Source organism: Macaca nemestrina, chromosome 4 (genome assembly GCF_043159975.1).
Source record: "Macaca nemestrina isolate mMacNem1 chromosome 4, mMacNem.hap1, whole genome shotgun sequence".
NCBI classification, from domain to species: domain Eukaryota; kingdom Metazoa; phylum Chordata; class Mammalia; order Primates; family Cercopithecidae; genus Macaca; species Macaca nemestrina.
This window is the reverse complement of record NC_092128.1, coordinates 51646814-51668701: the sequence shown is the minus strand read 5'-3', so window position 1 is coordinate 51668701 and position 21888 is coordinate 51646814. Positions and strand designations below refer to the sequence as shown.

At 35.6% G+C, this 21888-nt stretch overlaps 1 protein-coding gene and 1 non-coding gene across 6 annotated transcripts in view; both read left to right on the top strand.

The window, feature by feature from the left end:
- Nucleotides 1–21888, top strand: part of LOC105475317 (B cell receptor associated protein 29) — a 42803-nt gene that overhangs the window by 2130 nt on the left and 18785 nt on the right. For all 5 annotated transcript variants that reach the window (XR_011622039.1, XR_011622038.1, XM_011730458.2 and 2 more), the window contains exons 3-6: nt 1674–1774; nt 11762–11912; nt 13374–13509; nt 17523–17631. Coding sequence is in view for 3 of the 5 variants with exons in the window: in XM_011730458.2 (XP_011728760.1) it covers nt 1674–1774; nt 11762–11912; nt 13374–13509; nt 17523–17631 (497 nt within the window). In the remaining 2 variants the exon portion in view is untranslated. The remainder of the gene's footprint in view (nt 1–1673; nt 1775–11761; nt 11913–13373; nt 13510–17522; nt 17632–21888) is intronic.
- LOC112425584 (small nucleolar RNA U109) lies at nt 20486–20626 on the top strand. The gene has a single exon (XR_003016700.2). It is a non-coding gene; the product is annotated as a small nucleolar RNA U109 (small nucleolar RNA).

Genomic DNA, 21888 nt, shown 5'->3' with positions numbered 1-21888 from the left:
GAAAAAATTGTAAGTTGATCTTTTCTCCATCAGAGTGATCTGTAAGTTATGGATCAATATTTTTCTTCCTGCCAAATAAAAATTTTACCCATCCTGATCAAGTGGCTGTTAGGTAGATGTGTGTATATTTGCACATGATATATAAATGTATTCTCACGTACAAATATAAAGAAAATACGGTATGTATGCACGCAGATCATTTATAATGTGCCCTAACTATGTGTGTATCCACATCTTTTTATTTTATATGTGTATCACCATAATCTTTAAGAAAATATTTCATCATTTAGTCTCTATTATTTTCTTACATAACCCAGTGGTTAAAGGCACATGCTCAGAAATCAGGTCACCTATAACTGCATGATACTAACCTTGGGCATGCTCTTGATCCTCTCTGATCTGTTTCCCCATCTGTAAAATGGAGATAGTACTAGTGTCTACCTCATATGGTAGTTGTTGTAATTAAATGAGATAAAACATGTAAAAATACTTAGAACCATAATATAGTGAGAACATAATATGTTGTAACTCTGATAAGGTGCTCAAATGCTAGTTGTTCCCTATGGGAGGTCTCTTATGTTCCCTTTTACACCACACCAGACCTTGAAGAAATAAATAAATTTCCATTTGGACCTAGATCAAGATATTACCACTTATGTTATCTTAAAAATATAAAATTTTATATTGCATAATTTAAATATTGGCTATATAAAATGCTTGGAATTGGAAGCAGAGACAAAAGGAACCGATTCATCTGTATGAATCTCCCTCACCCCACCAATTTCAAGTAAAGTTGTCCTAATCTTAAATCTTAAATTTGTCCTAATCTTAAAGTGAAACTTTTTTTTTCAACTTGTAAGTGCTTGAAGCGTAAGTGCTTACTACATTTTTCTGCCTCCTTTTGACTAAAGTGTTACTCATTTAAATTGCCCATGTACAATTGCATGATGGATTATTTTGTCACTCTGCCATTTACAACCCATGCTTTCTTACCACTGTCTTTGCTTATACTGTTCAATCCATCTAGACTACTTCCCCATCTCATTTCCTCTATGTTCACATCTTTATCTGTAGTAATTACATGGCTTTTTATATATATATAGTGTGTGTGTGTGTGTGAAAATTATCGTTACATAATTAAGATTTTTTCAATTTATGTATATAATACCTGGGTAATTTTTATAATTCCCTCATTGTTAAAGTAGAGAAACTTTTACTTGGAGGATATGTTAAAAGTGTACTATATAAAAATCAGTGTGTAGAGTTAGACCCCACTCCTGAAATGTTGCCAATTGTTAGAACAATATATCTTTGTTATTTCTAAGTCATTGCTCTGACCATGAAAAAGATACAGAGTAATAGCTTCTATCAACAATATAATATTTTACTACTGCAAGAATTCCTTTTTAAGGTTTTGCTCATGTGTGGTTTACTTTTAGAATATTTAAGCCACCAGACAGAGGATAATCAGATATCAGATTATTATTAAATTTGAAAGAGTTGTTTTTTAATTCATGAGATATTCTGTCTTGTCAGAATTAATAAATTTTAAAATTAAATTTCTGTAATTCTTTTTACTTGCTACACAATTACAAAAATGTTACTTCAGTATTTAGAAAGTATTTCAAAACTTTTAGTTTTTTTATACCTGATATAATTGTATTGCTTTACAGATGGCAGAAGATTTTTTCATTTAATGTCTGGGGTAAAATTGCAACTTTTTGGAATAAGGCTTTCCTTACCATTATCATCCTATTGATTGTTCTATTTCTAGGTAAGTACTAGATTCCTTCTTTGAATAAATATAACTCTCTTGTTTGTTAAATGAATTTCTTTTTAATTAATAGAGTTGATGTTACAATTTGTGTACAGTTGACTTTATATAGTATATTGATACTACATAGAGTGGATACTGATATATTGATACACAGTTGATAGATCCTACCATTCTATATGTTCAAACTTAAGTTTCAACAGGGCACTGTGATTCTTAACTCCTTTTAGGTTATTTTAAGATTTAAATGCTGTATATTTATGCATACCTTGCTGTTCAGAGTCACCAGACTTTATTTTTCATGGTGTTGTCTCTCCTTTGTTACTGTGATGTCCTAGGCACCCAGGAGCTTAGCTGTTAGAAAGGCAAATAAAAGAATAGAATCGTCAGGCTCTCCAAGGACGTCTTAGATGCAGGGTGTGGATTTGGACTGGATTAAAAAATAAACATGGCCGGGCGCGGTGCCTCATACCTGTAATCCTAGCACTTTGAGAGGCCAAGGCGGGAGGATTGCCCAAGTTCAGGAGTTTGAGACTAGCCTGGGCAACATAGCAAAACCTTATCTTTACAAAAAATGTAAAAATTAGCCAGGTGTGGTGATGTGCACTTGTAGTCCCAGCTACTCTGGAGGCTGAGAGACTGGAGGATTGCTTGAGCCCAGAAGTTTAAGGTTGCAGTGAGCTATTGCACTCCAGCCTGAGCAATAGAGCAAGACCCTTCATTTAAAAAAAAAAAAAAAAAAAAAAACTGCAACATAGATTTGGGGACTACTGCAAAAATTTGAATATGGAGTGATTATATAATATTAGGGAATTTTTGTTAACTTTAGTTGTGATAACAGCATTGTTACATAACAGGGTCAGCAACCTATACAGCCTGTGGGCCAAATGCTTATTTTTGTAAATAAAGTTTTATTGGGAAATGACCATGCCCATTTGTTTATATAACGTCTATACTCGTTTTTCAGCATGTTTTAAATTTTCATGATAACTATATTTTAAAAATTAAAAGTAGACCTTTAGGTTCTTGTCAAACCAGAAGTTCTATGAGTCTTAATTATCACCATGTTTTTCTAGTTGTTGTTACTGAGCTCAGAGAGATTAAGTGACTTGTCTAAGATTACCCAGCTGCTTCTTGAAATGCCCCTTCTTGCACAGAGTATGTTTTCCCTCAGAATTCCCTCAGAGTTGTTGTGTTGTTGGTGAAATAGGATTTAGAGAGGCAAACTTGGGCCCCTAACCGCCATCTTTGACACTGTTTTGTGAGAAAATGTCTTCTATGTTCCAAACCACCAACCTCTCAAATAGAATCCTCTTTATAAAACTAAGAACATCTGGCATGAGAAGGGATGGTATTGTCAAAAACAGAAAGGTATGAATGGTTTGTGCCTCTTTTCAAAATGTAAATATTTGTCTCGTGGTACATTATTAATGTTATGGATTGAATCTCTAGCCATATAACTAGTCACAACAAATCAGTAAAGAACAATAAGGAAAACCAGTTCCAGTTCTGCCACCAGCTAACTAAATGACCTTTGAAATGGCTTTTATTTTTCTGGGTTTGATTTATTCATCTTGTGAAATGAAGGGAGAGATGGAAATAATCTCTGCAGCTCCTAATTTTGTGATCTTCTAACTCTAAAATTATCACAAAAATTTGTACTGAAAACTGTCACTTATGTAAGGGAGGAGAGTTGTAGTGTAAGTTCTTTTGGTTACATTAGAAACAAACTTGGCTGGGCACGGTGGCTCGCCTCTGTAATCCCAGCACTTCAGAAGACCAAGGCGGGCAGATCAACCTGAGGTCGGGAATTCCAGACCAGCTTGGCCAATGTGGTGAAACCCCATCTCTACCAAATATACAAAAGTTAGCCGGACATGGGGGTGCATGCCTGTAATCCCAGCTACTCAGGAGACTGAGGCAGGAGAATTGTTTGAACCCGAGAGGCAGAGGTTGCAGTGAGCCGAGATTGCGCCATTGCACTCCAGCCTGGGCAACAAGAGTGAAACTCCGTCTCAGAAAAAGAGAAATCAACTTGAACTCACTTGACCAAAAAAGGAAAAATTTGTAATAAAATTTGGGATTGTTGCAGAGTAGCCCAAGGAAGGAAGGAAGCCAAATTCCAGGGAAGGATTAGTACTTGGAACTGAAGTGTCCTTTTCTTGGCCATATGTTTTCCCTATATATACTTCATTCTTTTTTATTATGGACTCTGATATTCTGTCTATCGCCAAGGCAGTAAATGGGTACAGCACAGCTGCCAGGTGTTACCATTCCAGACATATGCAAGGATTAATTCATCGTCTCTGAATCCCAATTCCAAATCAAAGGAAAAAAATTGGACCAGCTAGCACCAGGTATCTACTCCTCATCTCCTATAACCAGGAGAGTCACCAGGGAGAATCATGACTGCTGGCTGAAGCCTGCATCTTTGAGTAAACAGGGTAATTAATTCCCAGAGAACAAGGACATCATGGATAGTTCAGGCAGCCAGATAGGTGCTTATCCTCTAGGTCTCCATCCAAAATGGAGTAATGACACCTACTTTCATGTTTTAAGATTTAAATGCAGTAACATATGTAAAGTGCAGACTCTGATGTTCCATTGCACAACAATGATGTAAATAATGCAAAACCAGTGGATTACTCGTGCTTAATTTATATTTTACTTTGAAATTTATTTCCTTTTTCTTGGTTATCTCTCTAAGTAAGGTAACTATTTTTTATACATTTTCTTTTTATTTGTATTTATTTATTTATTTATTTTTTGAGATGGGGTCTCACTCTGTCACCCAGGCTGAAATGCAGTGGTGTGATCTCGGCTTACTGCAACCTCCACTTCCCGGGCTCCAGTAATTCTCCAGCTGCAGCCTCCCAAGTAGCTGGGACTATAGGGGAGAGCCACCAACCCCTGGCTAATTTTTGGGGTTTTTTGTGGAGACAGGGTTTTGTCATGTTGCCCAGGCTGGTCCCAAACTCCTAAGCTCAAAGCCATCCATCTACCTTGGCCTCCCAAAGTGCTGGGATTACAGGCATGAGCCACTACACCCAGCCAAATAAGGCAGCTATTAAGAAGTATTTATAGTCTTAGAGCCAACACTAACTGAGTGTGTGCATACAAGTGTGTGTACATGTGTGTGTATTTTAGTTGCTGGTAAGAGACAGAATGGAAGTGGGAATTTCAAGAGTATGTTCAGTGTTAACAGAAATGCATCCCAGGAATTTGAAAATTTCCACAACTGATGTAAAATTGGATCATCTTCAGATGGTTTATAGAAAATTGACTATATGTCACATCCTTCCCTTATTGTTGACTCCATTCCATCTTTCAGACATAGTTACCTTGCTAGTATACAGGTGATATATTCTACAGGTAGGTTTACATGACCATTTACATTAATAAACCTTTTTAATATTATTGGTTAATCTTCAGCTTTTCTGCATAGTGGATCCAGGAGTATTAGTCCCATTTAATTACCAAGGATGATGCATCACAAAGAAGCATAACGATCCTTCATAGTACTCACTATCTGCCTACTCAAAATAAGTAGTAAATATATATTATCTTTGTTTATTGGTTTTTTTGTAGAGGTTGGCATCTTACTACATTATTGAGGCAATCTGAGAAATGACAAAGGGGAAATAGCCATTAAGATACAGGAAATTTTCTAAAGATCATTTAAGTGACTACTTTATATAACTATGCAAATAAATTGGAAAACCTAGATAAAATGTATAATTTTGTAGAAAAATATAATTTACCAAATGAACACCAATAGATATAGAAAATTTAAGCTGACTAATTTATATAGAAAAATTATAGAAAGTTATCAAAAAGGACCCCTATTTCAAAAAAAAAGCAAAAAACCAGATAGTTTTATAAGAAACCCTACTGCTTTCAGAAAACAGATATTACTACTGCTTCTTAAACTATTCTAGAATTTAAAGAAAGAAAACTTCAAATTTTACAGAGCTAGAAAAAAGCAAGCTCTAGAAGTGAAAATAAGTCAGAACAAATGAACTGAATAGTATATCAGATTGATATATACAACACAGAGAAAATAATTACTCTTGAACATAGTACTCTTAACTTTTTACCTCCCTGGTAGGGTACATTTTAAGAACCAAGAGGATTACAATGAAATCTGAAACTTTATAATAGTTTTGTTGTTGGTAATTTAAAAGCTGTTTTATGTATAGTGTAGCATCAAGCAAATTAGTACGTTCATGGTATTGGAAACTAAGACTTTCAGGAATAGATATGGCATACAAATATAAAGTCAAAAATTAAGAATTTTTTAAGTTTTAGAGTGATTTATTTGGGTTTTATTTTGGAGTATGGAAATGTGGAACTAGACAGAGGTGATAGTTGCACAGCATTGTGAATATACTAAGCACAACTGAATTGCTCACTTTAAAGTGTTTGCTTTTATGTGATATGAATTTCACCTCAATAAGTTAAAACATAATTTTGTTAAAGACATAGGAGTCTGGCTTTGGTCATAGCAAAACGGATTGTATTAGACTATCCTTTGTTAAAAATTATGAACCCTCAATAAAATACGAAAAAAGGTATTTGAAGGCCTGGTAGAGCAACCAAAAGCAGGCAGAAACTAGAGGGAAGTCAACCCTTAAAAGAAGGGAATCATACTGGTTGTGATCACATTTATATAGCCTTTCTTCCAACCGCTTTCCAGTCATGTGTCATAGACAACTGTATAGAACTCAAAGCAAAAAGACACTCTTACTGACAGAGGTCAGATAGATTAGAAAATAAAAGGGGTGTCTAAGAAAGGAGAGAACCCAAAAAGGGAACCCCAGAATCCACATGTAAACTCTTCTCAAATTCTTGGTTGACTCTTGAACCATGGATGTATAGAAAAGATTCCAAGGAGCTCAATGGAAAAGGAACAGCCAGTGGAAAGCAGCAAGGCTGAGAAGAAATTTTGGCTGCTGGCCACCAAGGAGAGACAGTTTGGAGTATGAGCCTCATCACGTTAGAGGGGCTTGGTAAAGACCTTGAACCTTTCCACTAAAATCACAGAAGGGCTGCTCCTTAGGAATAGAGACTATATCCCAGGAACTAGAAATTTACTATAACTAAGACCTAAAGCAAAACAGACTTATGCTAAAAAAGGATAAAAATCAAACCTCTCCAAACAGCTGTAAACTGTACATCAGCAGTCCCCAGCCTTTTTGGCACCAGGGACCAGCTTACAGGTTTTCCATATGCAGGAGCAGGGGATGGTTTCAGGATGATTCAAGCACATTAAATTTGTTATGCACTTCATTTCTATTAATATTACATTGTAATATATAATGAAATAATTATGCAACTCACCATAATGTAGAATCACTGGGAGCCCTGAGGTTGTTTCCTGCAACTGGACATTCTTTTCTGGGGATGATGGGAGATGGTGGCAGATCATCAGGCATTAGATTTTCATAAGGAGCGTGCAACCTAGATTCCCTACATGCGCAGTTCACAGTAGGGCTTGCACTCCTATGAGAATCTAATGCCACCACTGATCTGATAGCTCGGGCAGTAATGTGAGAGATAAGGAGTGGCTGTAAATACAGATGAAGCTTTGCTCACTGGCCTGCCAATCACTTCCTGCTGTGCAGCCCAGTTCCTGACAGGCCATGGAGCAGTACAGGTGCATGGCTCTGGGGGTTGGGGACCCCTGCTGTACGTGATCTTTGCAAGGGCACATGAATATACTAAACTCTGTTCACCAAGATACACTATATTCTGGGCCATAAAACAAGTCTCAGTAAATACAAAGGATTGAAATCCTACCAAGGATTGGAATCATATAGAGTATGGGGGTTTTGTTTTTGTTGTTTTATAGAGACAGACTTTTGCTTTGTTGCCCAGGCTGGTCTCAAACTCCTGGCCTCAAGTGATCCTCCTGTTCTCAAAATGCTGGTATTACAGATGAGAGCCACTGTGCCCAGCCCCTACAGAGTATGAAAATAGAAATCAGTAACAGAAATCTGGAAAACCTATACATGTTTGAAAAATTAAACAACACTTGTTAGTAATCCTTGGGTCAAAGAACTCACAAAGGAAATTAGAAAATATTTTAACTGAACAATAATGAAAATACAATATATTAAAGTTTGTAAGATGCCATAAAGCACTGCTTAAAGGAAAAATTGTAGGTTTAAATATTTATTTTTTAAAAAGGTTTAAAATCAGTGATTTTAGTTTCCACCTTAATAATATCTACTCATTATATTGAATATTGACAGGGAAAAAAATAATATTCACTCAGTTTTTTAAAAAAGGTTAGCAGATTAGGGTTTAGAAGGAAACTTTCTCATTCTGATGAAGTTCTACTAAAATCCTCAAGCTAGCATCATACTTAAATATCAAAGGCTTCCCCCATAAGATTGGAAACAAGGCAAGGATATTCACCCTCTGTTTATTCATTTAAGTAATAGATGTCTTAGCCAGGATAATAATAAGTCATGAAAGAAATAGAAGGCATAAAGATTGCAAAGAAAGAAGTAAAACATCCTTATTTGCAGATGACACGATTATTTATATAGAAAATCCTGGCCTGGCACAGTGGCTCACTCCTGTAATTCCACCACTTTGGGAGGCTGAGGTGGGCAGATTGCTCAAGCTCAGGAGTTCCAGACCAGCCTGAGCAACATGGCAAAACCCCGTTTATACCGGGAAGTAGAAAAATTAGCCATGCATGGTGGCTCATGTTTATAGTCCCAGCTATTCAGAAGGCTGAGATGGGAGAGTTGCTTGAGCCTAAGAGGTCGAGGCTGCAGTGAGACGTGATCACACCACTGCACTCCAGCCTGGGTGACGAAGTGAGACCCTGTCTCAGAAAAAAAAAAGAAAGAAAAAGAAAGAAATAACCCTAAAGTATCTATAATAAAGCTATTATGTCAAAGAAATTAATATAGTGGGGTCACAAAATACAGGTGGGTCAGCGCACAAAAATTCAGTATATCAGTAATTGTATTTCTATACTGTAAGCAGTAAACAATAGGCAAATGACATTTTTAAAAATTCCTTTTCTAAGTACACCAAGAAGCCTAAAAACCTTAGAAATAACTTTATAAAAGAGGCACAACAGCTCTATACAGAAAAGTACAAAAACATTGCTGAAAGAAGTTAAAGAACATCAAAACAAATGGGGATTTTTTATCAGTTGGAATACTCAATATTATTAAAATGTTTGTTCTTCCAAAATTCCGTGGACTTAACACAGTCCCAGAAACCCAACAGGCATTTTTGTAGCAGTTGATCAGTTGCTTCTAAAATTTATGCAGACATGCAAAGAACTCTCATAACAGCCAAGAAATCTTTACAAATAACAAAATTGAGAGACTCACTACCAGATTTCAACAGTAAAGGGGAAAATAAAAACAGGTTAGTGGGCTTTATCTAATCAGTTGAAAGCCTTAATAGAACAAAGATTGACCTCCTCTGAGCAAAAAGAAATTTTGCCAGCAGATTGCCTTTGGACTCAAACTGTATTTCTTCCCTGAATCTCCAGACTGCCAGTCTACCCTGCAGATTTTAAACTTAACAAGCCTCTACAAGCATGTGAGCCAGTTCCTTAAAATAAATCTCAAGCTCGTTCTCTCTCTCTGTCTGCCCCCTGTACCACTCTTCCCCATACACACACACACACACACATACACACACACACACACACACCCTCTATTGGTTCTTTTTCCTTGGAGAACCCTTACTAATACACCATCTTAACTAAGTAATCAAATTTAGCATCAAAAAAGTATGAGACAAAGTAACATTACACAGCATAAACTATGAGGGATTCTTGGCAAAAGTATTAAACCTTGTCCAATCAAGTATTTGTTTTATTTTATTTTTACTTTCTGAGGCCTGGCAGAACCAATCAAGTCTGAGTTCTAGTTTTCTAAAAATACAGGAATTAGAGAAAGAAATTGGACTACACTTCAGACAAATTCAGAATGTGAGAACTTTCTTTGTGCTGATTTATTTATTTTTTAATATTTAAAAAAAGAGACAGGGTCTTACCATGTTGCCCGTGCTGGTGTCAATCTTCTGGCCTCATGCTATCCTTCTGCCTCTGCCACCCAAAGTGCTGGGATTACAGGTGTGAGCCACCACACCCAGCCAGAATGTAAGAACTTTCTAGAAAACAGTTGGCCTGGCACCTTTTTAAAAAAGTATTGTGTGTCAAGAGACTACAGAAACATAACTATATGTAATGAGTATCCATTATAAAGTTCTCAGTTTGAAAAAAATTCTATGAAAGACATTTGGGAGACAAATAAAGCAAATAATCCAATTTAAAAATGGGTAAAGGATCTGAATAGATATTTTTCCAAAGATGATACACAAATGATCAACAAGCACATGAAAAGATGTTCAACAGCATTAGCCATCGGAGAAATGCCAATCAAAACCACAAAGAAATGCCACTTCACACCCACTAGGATGACTATAATCAAAAAGATAATAACAAGTGTTGCCGAGGATATGGAGAAATTGAAACCAACATACACTGCTTGTGGGAATGTAAAATAGTAAAGCTGCTTTGGAATACAGTTTGACAGTTCCTCAAAAATTAAACATAGAGTTACCATATGGCCCAGCAGTTCATCTCTTAGGTATATACCAAGAGAAATTAAAACATATGTCGATATAAAACTTGCACATGAATGTTCATAGCAGCATTATTCGTAATAGCCAGAAAGTGGAAACAGCTCAATACCATCAACCAATGAATGGATAAACCAAATGTTACCACATTCATACAATGGAATATTATTCAGCCATAAAAGTAATGAAGTACTGACACATACTACAGTGCAGATGAACCTTGAAAACATTATGCTAAGTGAAGGAAGCCAGACTCAAAAGAGCAGATAGTGTATGATTCAATTTATATGAAATGTCTAAAACAAGTAGTTCTGTAGAGACAGAAAGCAGATTGGTGGTGACCAGGAGGTGAGGGATGTGTATAGATTTTCTTTGTGGGGTGATGGAAATGTTCTGAAATTAGATAGTGGTAATGGTTGCACAACTTTGTGAATATACTAAAAACTACTGAATTACACATTTTAAAGAGGTAAATTTTTATGGCATGTGAATTTTATCTCAATAAAGCTGCTAAAAATAAAATAGTAGTCAAAATGGCCCCAATTTTGTAACTGGAGTCTCCTTGTGTGGCAATAACTCTTACCCAAGACTTCTGTTGGTCACATGAAAGGGGAGCATTCAAACTTGTTCATACTTCCAGTGGCTTTTGAGACATCTAAGGCAGATGCCTTCCCTAGTACATACAAGAATCCAAGAACTAAGAATGCACTAAATGTAGACCCTTATAAGCTGTTTTCTATTTTCCACTTGAAAGACGTAGTTTCCCGGCATCTGAGACTTCCCAGAACTTCAGCATCAAAGGAGCAGCTATATGAACATTTCCAGTAGCAGCTGCCATCCACTAGTCGGGAGGAGTGTATGCCACCACAGATCAAATCCCACTTTAGCAAACCTGTGCCAGTGGAAATTTCACTGTAACCAAATATTTTGAAGATCTCAATCATTTAAAGTAATAATATGTAATAAAATGCTAGTATAGTAAGAGAAATGGGATAGTCTCTTAGAATTGACTGTAGTGGGATATGACATCTGTCATTGTCAATAGGCTGAATTTTAGTCATCTTAGAGACAAAGTGTAAAGGATAATAGTTTGCAGTGTAGTTAGAGATGAGAAACAATAAAATGATATTAAGTACTAGATTAATGATTTAAAAAATGCTATAGTAATTCAAAATTTGCTACTAGTGTCCATTTATAGAGCACCTACTTTGAGCATGAAAACTTCCTGTGTACTGGAGATGGAATGACAAAAAGATGGCCTCTATGTAAAGTCTGTTATTTAAAAGTTTGGTCAGGTATTCTGAAATGTTAATAACAAGTTTATATACTTAAAAGCCAAAAGTAATCTTTTATTTTCTTCTGTAATAGATGCTGTGAGAGAAGTGAGGAAATATTCCTCAGTTCATACCATTGAGAGGAGCTCCACCAGCAGACCTGATGCCTATGAACACACACAGATGAAACTTTTTAGGTCTCAAAGAAATCTTTACATTTCTGGATTTTCACTATTTTTTTGGCTGTAAGTAAAAAAAAAAAAAAAAAAAGTAGAAGCACAGTTTAAAAACACGATTTATGCTTCTCTTTCTCGTTTTGTCCACCTTTACTGTAGGTTTTTTTTTTTTTTTTTTTTAAAGAGAGACAGCCTTTTGCTCTGTTGCCCAGGCTGCAGTGCAGTGGTGCCTTCATAGCTCACTGTAACTTTAAACTCCTGGGTTCAAGTGATCCTCTCTCTTCAACCTGTCGTTTCTAGGACTACAGGTACACACCACCATATAGGGCTAATTTTTAAATTTTTTGTAGAGATGGGGTCTCACTATGTTGCCTGGACTGGTCTCAAACTCCTGGCCTCAAGTGATCCTCCCACCTTGGCCTCCCAAAGTACTGAAATTATAGGCACAAGTCACTGTACCCAGCCTACTTGTAGATTTTTTTATAACATCTTTGTAAAAGAATTCAGATGATATACCCAAATAACAAACAGTAGTTAGCAGCTTGTAGGTTTGCAAAGTCCATAAGGCCCTGAATGATCAGGCCCCTACCTCTCTGTGGAGGCTTGTCTCATACATGTCTCTGACATGTACAATATATTCCACCTTTACTGACCTTCACCATTTATTCATTCATTCCATCTTGCAACAAATATTGATTGAGTTCTGTAGTGTACCTAACTCTTTCCCGTTTTAGGGTCTTTATACAACCTATTCCTTTTGCCAGAACACTCTTTTCTTTCCTCATTTCCTGGCTAACTCTTACTCATCCGTTAGCCTCTTTCTCAAAGCCTTCTGTGGCCATCACTACCCACAAACTAGGTAGGTCTTCTCTTACAGATGCTCAAAGAATGTATATATACTTCATTTTCTAGTGTCATTCCTGGTTGTAATTAAATACTGTTTAAACTTTTGCTTACCCAACTAGGAGCTAAACCCCCGAGGGCATGGACTTTGCTGTTTTCTGCTGCATCTGCAGTGCCTAGCAGAGTGTCTCAACACTTAGCAGTTCCTGAGTAAAGGAATGTCTGCTGAATGAATAATTGAAGATAGTAGTCACTACTTCTAACAATGGCAGTTACCCATAAACAGATGTGAGCGAGCTGTTCTTCAGCTTGATTGACCTTACACAATGTTCCTTAAATAGCAGAATTTGAACTGGGCCAAAAAAAGAATTCTCTTCCTGGCCCTGCCACACTAGATGAAATTTTCCTGTTTCTACTCCTCCAAGCTAAAGCCTTCTACAGGAAAACAAATAAGTACCACTGAACCTGTATTCTAAGTGCTGGTCTTCTAACAAAGATTCCAAGGAATGAGACATGGTCCTGTTTTTACTAAAAGACTTGAATTTAAAAAAATAATGGGTTTTGCCTAAACATTATCTGCCACCACCACACCTATACCTAATGGGGAGTAATTTGGCAATGACTGTTTTAAAATAAGTTTCTGATGATTGGCCAGTAACACATTATTCTGATTTTTTTTTTTCTTAGAGTGTTGAGACGTCTGGTTACGCTTATTACTCAACTGGCGAAAGAACTGTCAAACAAAAGTGTACTTAAAACTCAAGCAGAAAATACTAACAAGGCTGCCAAAAAATTTATGGAAGAAAATGAAAAACTAAAACGGGTATTTAATTTTCTTTGTAAAAATTAAATGTTGTTAGTGTTCCCAAGGAGTAATATATTTGTTTTCAGCATCTAATATATTTGTTTTCAGCATCAAAAAGAGCATTTTTATATTGTATAAGCAGAAAATGACCATAATTAACAATATTTTATGTAATGATTGTTTCAAGAATAGTTTTACTATTCTTTAGAAATGCTTGTTCCCACTAATATTTTCACTATTGTTTGGATTTGCTCTTTCTCCATAGTGGATTAATACCATTGGACCTATTTTCTGTGATTTAAGGCAAAAATAGTATTCTGGGAATATGAATTTTAATTCCTTCATTACCCTTAAGTTTACTTTGTAATCTAAAGTCTTTATAACTCCGTTTCCATTTCTTCTTCAGTTAAAGTATTTTTAAGCCTAGATTTTAGTTTTCTTTTAAATGATTGGTTTATAGAAAGCAGAGAAACGTCATTGATGCTAGATTGATAATTTCACATAATATTCGAAATATTTAATGTTATTCCTTTATTTTCTATCCTTTGATCTCATTTCACAGTGGTAAAAATAAAAACACAGTCATCAAAGCTTTGATTGATACGTGATAACTAAACTCGAAAGCACATAAGCCTTGTATTTATGGAACAACTGATCATGTACATATCTTAATTTAAAATTATACACATCATTTTGGAGTAATGATTTGTAACCATCAGAACACTGCTTTTTTTCCTCTTCAGTTGTTTTTCTCTTATTCCTTAGCTCTAAGAAAATGGAAAGTGTTATTTTTCCCATACATACTATAGTTAATACACTTAAATTAGTCTTGCCCTTTTTTTTAAAAAAAAAAAAAAAGCACCCTCCTCAAAATACTTTTGCAACTTTTCTCTTGGAATTGTTTTCAGAACCATTTACCCATGCAAGGAAACTTATGTCATGATTACCAGTTCCTTGACCCTGCATGATTTATTCTTTCTGTTTGTTTGTTTTCCTCTCCTTTGGTACCATGCTATTCTGATTCACTGCTTCCTGCATAGCTGTGACCCAATCAGTGGCGGCACAGATATGCTGGGCTAAAGCCAGTACACAGTGGGGAGAAAGTCTGTGAGCGGGACATAAAAGCAGTTGTCAGTGCCCAAAATATAACTAATTGACCAATAAAGTGACCAATAAAGGCCATAAGTGAGAATGTAGAAGATGACATCTATTTCAAGGTGCTTCATGTAGGTTTTGAAAAATAAGCTAAGGAAAGATAAGCTTGTGAAGACACCCCCTTTGTAATGTCCTTTCTTCCTTCCCTCCCTTTCCTCTCCTTCCCTCCCTTCCTTCCCTTCCTTCCCAGACTGATCTCAAACTTTTGGCCTGAAACAATCTTCCCACCTTGGCCTCCAAAAGTGCTGGGATTAATAGGCAAGAGTCACCACGCCCAGCCATACCTCATCATTCTCATCATTCTCTATCAGAGACACATTTTCCATTGGAAACTGCATTACCCTGACATCCAAGAGACTTAGGTGCTAGTTCCAATGTGTGACATAGCACAAATCACCTATGTTAATGGGCCTCCAAGTTCCTTAGCTATAAATAATAGTTAACATTGTGCCAGGTATTGCTTCAAGTGCTTCACAGTAAGGTTTTTAACTGTTAATTTTCACAAAAGCCCCATGAATTTGGTATTGTTATTACCTGCATTTTATAGACGAGGAAATGGAGGCACAGAAAGGTTAAGTGACTTGCAAAAATCATTCAGCTGATATGTGACAGAACTAAAATTTGAACCTAAGCAGCCTGACTCTAGAATCCACATTCATAACCACATTATTTTGTGCCCTCAACTCCTATGTTATCCGATAGAACAATTTCCACGTGGTACCTGTGACCCCTTTCTGTTCTGATATTCAGTTAAAGAAATGAAATAATTATGAAAAACCAATTAACTTTTAATTTTGCTACTTCAACGTGATAGAGCTTTACTGTGCTCTGATTTTTTTTTTCCAGCCACGTAACTTACCAAGGTGGGATAATTTGGATGAGACAGTGAACACCTGTGTTGTTGTAGCTGGTGGTCATTAAATTTCAGATTTCAGGGTTCTTGGTCTTTCTCCAGCGTCAAGTTACACATCATAAATTTAGGCAAGTTTACAGGTGCAGTAGTGAAAGCTTATTTACAAGACTTACACAAATCCAACTTTTCCAAGTCAATGGCATGAAAATTCAAGCAGTCAGCGAAAACATTCCTGCAACTCAATGATTCTCTTCTAATTTGGGTAATCACTGGAGATTTTATGAACTGAATTCAGTGAAGTATTAGCTGGAGTTGTTTTCAGCTTGAAGTAGGCAACAAATTAAAAGGGATTTGGAGAATTTTTTTCTTGTGCTGCTCTTTACAAAAAAAAACTTTTTTTATTAATTTGAGAAGATATGAGGCTCCTTTAGTTTCAGAATGTACTTCAGTCCTCCTGTCTCCAAAAAATAGTCCTTGGGATTATATAATATATGCATTAGAGCTTTAATTCCTCCTTCTGAGCTGCCTAATCTCTATATAGCACAGTAGTACTGTATTTGGTCTTGTGCTACAGTTTTTATGCTCGTCTCATCCTTTCTACTAGATTGAAGTTACTCGAAAGTCGAGACCATGTTTCTCTTACATTTTTATCTCTTACAGCACCTTGCATTGTAAAATATTTGCATGTAGTCATTGCTCAGTAGAACTTTGTGTTTTGTTGAATATATGGGCTTACATTAGAAAATGAATCACCCTGCAGTAGAAATTCCTCTCTTATGTCAGTCTGTTTAAAATTATCCTGTGTTCCTTTTTTACCTGACAATAGAACCTGTCAGTATCAAGTTGCTGCCACTGGCCAGGTACAGTGACTCATGCCTGTCATCTCAGCACTTTGGGAGGCTGAGGTGAGACGATTGCTTGAGGCCAGGAATTCACGACCAGTCTGGGCAATATAGCAAGATCTCTGTCTCTACAAAATATATATATTTATATGTTTATATATAATTTTTTTTAATTAGCCTGCGGTGGTGGCACATGCCTGTAGTCTCAGATACTCAGGAGGCTGAGATGGGAGGATCACTTAAGCCCGGAAGGTCAAGGCTGAAGTGGCTATGGGTTGCACCACTGTACTCCAGCCTGGGTGACAGAGTGAGATCCTGTTTCTTAAAAAAAAAAAAAAAAAAAGAAGTTTCTGTCTCTTTATTTAGTCTACTGACGTACAACAGTATACATATTAGGTTTTTCAAACATTTACTTTGTCTTTCTTGGTAATTTAAATTCTTTGTCATTTCTTTAAGTCAGCTTCTTAGTTCTGATGATAATTATAGTTTCTGTTCACAATACAGATTATGAAATTTTTACTCCATGATAATTTTATTTTGATCAGTTGTTTTACTATTTGGATCTTAATTGTTCTTGCCTAGAAAAGATAAGCTGCAAACACTAACATTTTTAAAACCAGAATCAATTTTAAAATACAAAGAGCTTTATAAAGGATTAATGGAATAAATGTAATTTGGTAACTATTCAGTGAAAATTAGAATTTTCCAGCTGTAGAAATGGCCATCATTTCCCACTTACCCATCTCCACTCTGACATATTCTTCTCTTACAAATTTGTCTGTATAAAAATAGGCTGAGTAGATCGCTCTACAATCAGAACATAATGGTTTTCTAATTAATATCATCTTCAGAACTGTTTTTTTCCCCTTAGATTTACATTTCTCATTAATTGATGGAGAAAGACTGACATTATTTACCTAAATACTTTTGAGAATATTATTTTAAATTCTTATGTTCACTTTAGAGATTTCAGCCATAATAAGAAATCTTTTTTGTGTGTTTGCCAAATATTAAGTTTCTGTTAGCAAAAGTACATTGTAGAAAACTATAAAATTCTGAAAAGGACAAAGAATAAATTATAAACCAGTAATTTTAGATAGGCTACTCAGCTCATTTTCTGTAAGAACGTCTGGCTATTGCAATTTAAGCTTAATTCTTCCTATATCTCCCTTTTGCAATAGATTTTGAAAAGCCATGGTAAAGATGAAGAATGTGTTTTGGAAGCAGAAAATAAAAAACTAGTACAAGACCAGGAGAAACTGAAAACTGAATTAAGGAAGACTTCAGATGGTAACTTTGTGTACATGTGAAAAAGTAAAAAGACTAGCAGGATACTTTATGCTGTACACTTCACTGTTTTTCCTAAAACAAAACTAATGACTAAATGTTCTTCTAAGATACCAAGAATGACCTATTTATAAATTCTTGTTCAAATATGAAGATAAAACATTGTGTCAGCCAAGAGAAACATGCTCTGTTATACAGAAAAACATGTAGGTGTTTAAGATCTGTGTTGTAAATACAGATGTTCTTGCCTTAGCAAAAGAGCTGTGTTCCTAAAAAGTTGTTTATAAATGTGTTTTTATAAAATGAATCACATTTTTCCATCATCGTATATTCCTCCTCTCAGAGAAGCAATTGCAGGGGAACAGTTTTCTTACAAGAAAATGTATTGTTTATTTCAAGCACTAATATATTCTACCTGTTAGACATAAGGAAAGCGTTCCTTGAGAGAGACAGGTAGGCACAGAGTAGGCAACAGTATCTGGGATGTCAGCTAAGAATTTGAGTGTCTCCTTCCAACATAACATTGCAGTGTAGGCTTGAAGTGGAGCATCCCAACTCCATTTCCCTGAAGGCAGCGATTTCTTCTACATTAAAAAAAAAAAAAAAAAAAAGTTTTGCTACTGTTTTTTTCTTAGTCAAAGAACAAATTATTTTTGTTGCATCTGCATAGCACAGAAAAGTAGATACCCCAAATTCAATGTCATCCCAGAAAACTCTGAGTGTAAGTTTGTGGCTTGACGCTTTGCAACATTTCTGCATACAACAGATAGGTTTTTATGTTGGCCAGACACTGAGAAACCTCACCATCAATTGGTGTTAAGGTACATTGTTTGGAAAGGGTTTACTTCAGTCAGGATGTATTTGAATTTGAGATGGAAAACATAAAAATAAAAGCTAATTCTGTAAATAGAACAAAAATCCACCGGAGAATATTTATGTGATACAAAATGCTTTAGTCACGTTCCTACTTTTTACTTCAAGTGAAAAAAAGAAGACAGTTCAGAAGCAATAAGTTAAAAAATAAATTACCCTTATAGACAAAGTGGTATATTATGTAGTTGGCATAGTGTAGCCCAAAATTCAAGAATCTTTTAGTTGGTACTGTTGCCTTTTCTGTAATTCCAAAAGATTTAGAACATGATCTACAAATGTTATTGTTTATATGAAAATGAATTTAAGTTACCTACCATTTACAACAGACATTTCAGAAGAGAAACTAGTGTTCTTTTTTTAACCCTGCATAAAATATAGCTACTAATTCTTTTGAAGAATGAAACCATCTATTTCCAAAACACAAAAATATTGCTTCAAAATCCTGCTTTTTTCTGTATCCACCAAGAATCTCTTTTCTTATGTTATAAGCAGGGTGGTACAAAACTAAAAGAGATGAGTGTATGTGTACTATACTTTTCTTAACCCTGCTCAATTTAGTTTCTCTTTTCATCTTTCAAAAATTCCAGCTCTGAGATATTTTGAGCTTTAACTCTTTAAATCTGGCATAAAACTTAACTTAGTATTATATGAGCATTTCTTTAAAAGACAAAATCAGATTTTAGAGAAAATGAACTCTTTGACAATGTAAGCATTGTGTTTACAATCTGATAACAAGTGATAGCAGCTTCTGTGTTTGAAGTATAGACTGCAGAGATACTTTTGAAGTGAATTAGTGTTCAGGTAGAGGCAGATTTTACCTGTTTGAGTGTGTCCTGTTTGGTTCTGGCAAGATATATAATATTTTATGAACACGTTTTATTTGCTCTATGTTTTTTTAAAAACTAACATTTGTAATGACCTTGAGAAGATCAAAGTTCCATTTCTAAAGAGAGTGTTTCCTTGGTCATGTTCTGTTGACCTAAACCAGTTAAATTCAGTAAGGTAAGAACTAAGAAAATATATCAATTAATAGTGCATGATTTGGATGAATTCAGTGGTACAATACTTTGTGCACAGTACCACTCAAAAATATTCACTGATTTCTAAATATTGAGGGTGTTAAGGTGACAAGGCTTAAGAAAGATTTAGAAAGAGATCTTATATTTGAAAATTGAGTAAAAAAGCAGTGTTTTCTTTTTTTACAGGAAAATAGAGTGTTTTCCATGTGAATTTTCTTATCCTTCATGTTACTTAAATCTAAGTGAAACATTTTCTCCCAAGTGTATTAGTGGAAACAAAACGTAAATACAAATATTTATTTAAGCTAGTTAGCCCAAATTTTTAAAGTGGCATTCTGTAGGCAGCTACTAAGAACACTCTATCAGTTGTGGCAAACACCTTCAGGTTTTAACCTCCAACTCCTATTTTGACCAGAGTTTGTAAACTATTAGCGGTGCTTCCGTGCAGTAATATCACCCTAGCACAGACACTGTATTTAGTGGAAAAACCTTCTGATTTCCAAGGAGATTGGCTTTAAAGGTCTCTTCCAGGAAAACTACTTATTTTCATAAATGAATACCTTCCTTTATTCTTTTTTTTTTTTTTTTTTGAGATGGAATCTCACTCTGTCGCCCAGGCCGGAGGGCAGTGGTGTGATCTGACTCACTGCAAGCTCCGCCTCCCAGGTTCACACCATTCTCCTGGCTTAGCCTCCCGAGTAGCTGGGACTACAGACGCCCGCCACCACGCCCATCTAATTTTTTTGTATTTTTAGTAGAGACGGGGTTTCACCATATTAGCCGGGATGGTCTCCTTCTCCTGACCTCTTGATCTGCCCGCCTTGGCCTCCGAAAGTGCTGGGGATTACCGGTGTGAGCCACTGTACCCAGCCTCCTTTATTCTTGTAACTAGAAATATGTAGCATTCAGTCATTGCATGCATCCAAGCAATGATAAAAGTAAATATGGTTTAAAAAGTGATTGAGCTGCATGCAATGTCTGTTCTTCATTCTTTTAGGAGCAGGAATACATATAGATATAAAAAACATGCCATATTTTACAAGGAATTCTTAGGGCTGCCGATCTTGTAATAAAGGTTGAATTAGCAGTGTATGTCTCCTACATAAAGGAAAAGAGAAAACAGTAATTGGGGGAAATTTCTTGATGATGCATTTCTTCTCTTTGTTTCCTGCTTTCCTTTGTTCCTTCTTTGTTTCATCAGCAATTTTTTTTGTTTGTTTGTTTTTTTGAGACAGAGTCTCACTGTTGCCCAGGTTGGAGTGCAGTCATGTCTTACTGCAACCTCAAACTCCTGGGCTCATGCGATCCTCCCACCTCAGCCTCCTGAGTAGCTGGGACTACATACGTGCACCACCATGCCTGCCTAATTTTTTAAATTTTTTGTAGACACAGGGTCTCGCTTTGCTACTTCATCTGGTCTTGAACTTTGGCTTCAAGCCCTTCCTCCTCAGCCTCCAAAAATGCTGGGATTACAGGCCTGAAGTGCTGTGCCTGGGCCTCATCTATTTTTAAAAGAACTTTTCAAGTAATTCATTTATTGTAAAGTCATTTAATGTGGAGCATAATTAACACTTTCCTTAAAAAGTATGCCTCTTGAGGATAAAGCAAACTTTAAATAAATTTCTTAAAGTATATACTAACAAATCAGAAACTGAGTGTAAAGACCTATTATGGGTCTCTAAGTATTAGCAGCATACAATTGACGTACTAGATTTGGACCAGGAAATAGAACCCCCCTAGTCCTCTACTTAAAATAATGATAATTAAACTCTCTTCCTGGATAAATGCTTTCATATCACCTTGACTTAACCTTGAAAAAAACTAAAATTACCTTTTACAGACCAACTTTAATACCCTTGAAGAAGTTAAGTTTTTTTTACCTTTTATTGCCAGTTAACATGAGGACCAGATAGTGAAAAGTAGCTGAAGTGCTTTTCAAGAGAAATTGGAGATCAAGACAAGATAGAAAATTACAGGGGAATTGCTGTTCTGTATACCCAAAACCCTAAATTCCTGCCTCTTGAGTGTTAAGAATAAGACATAAGCTTTGTATACAAGTTTAAAACAATAGGATTTCCAGTTTCGTACAAATGAACCACATATTCATCTAAAAATAAATTCTAAAAGTTTACCCTAAGCATGTTTTACAGTGGTAAATTTTTATGGACATGAACTCGGTTATCTTTTACCTACAGTTATATCAAAGCCACCAGCTTATTTTAAAATTATTAATGCTTAAAAACAGTTTGCTATTTTTGGTCATATGGTTTTTTTTGTTTTTTGTTTTTTGCTTTGTTGCCTTTTAATGCACTTTTGTGATTTAAATAAGAAAAAAACATACTGTTTCTTATTTGTTTTCATGTCTGGA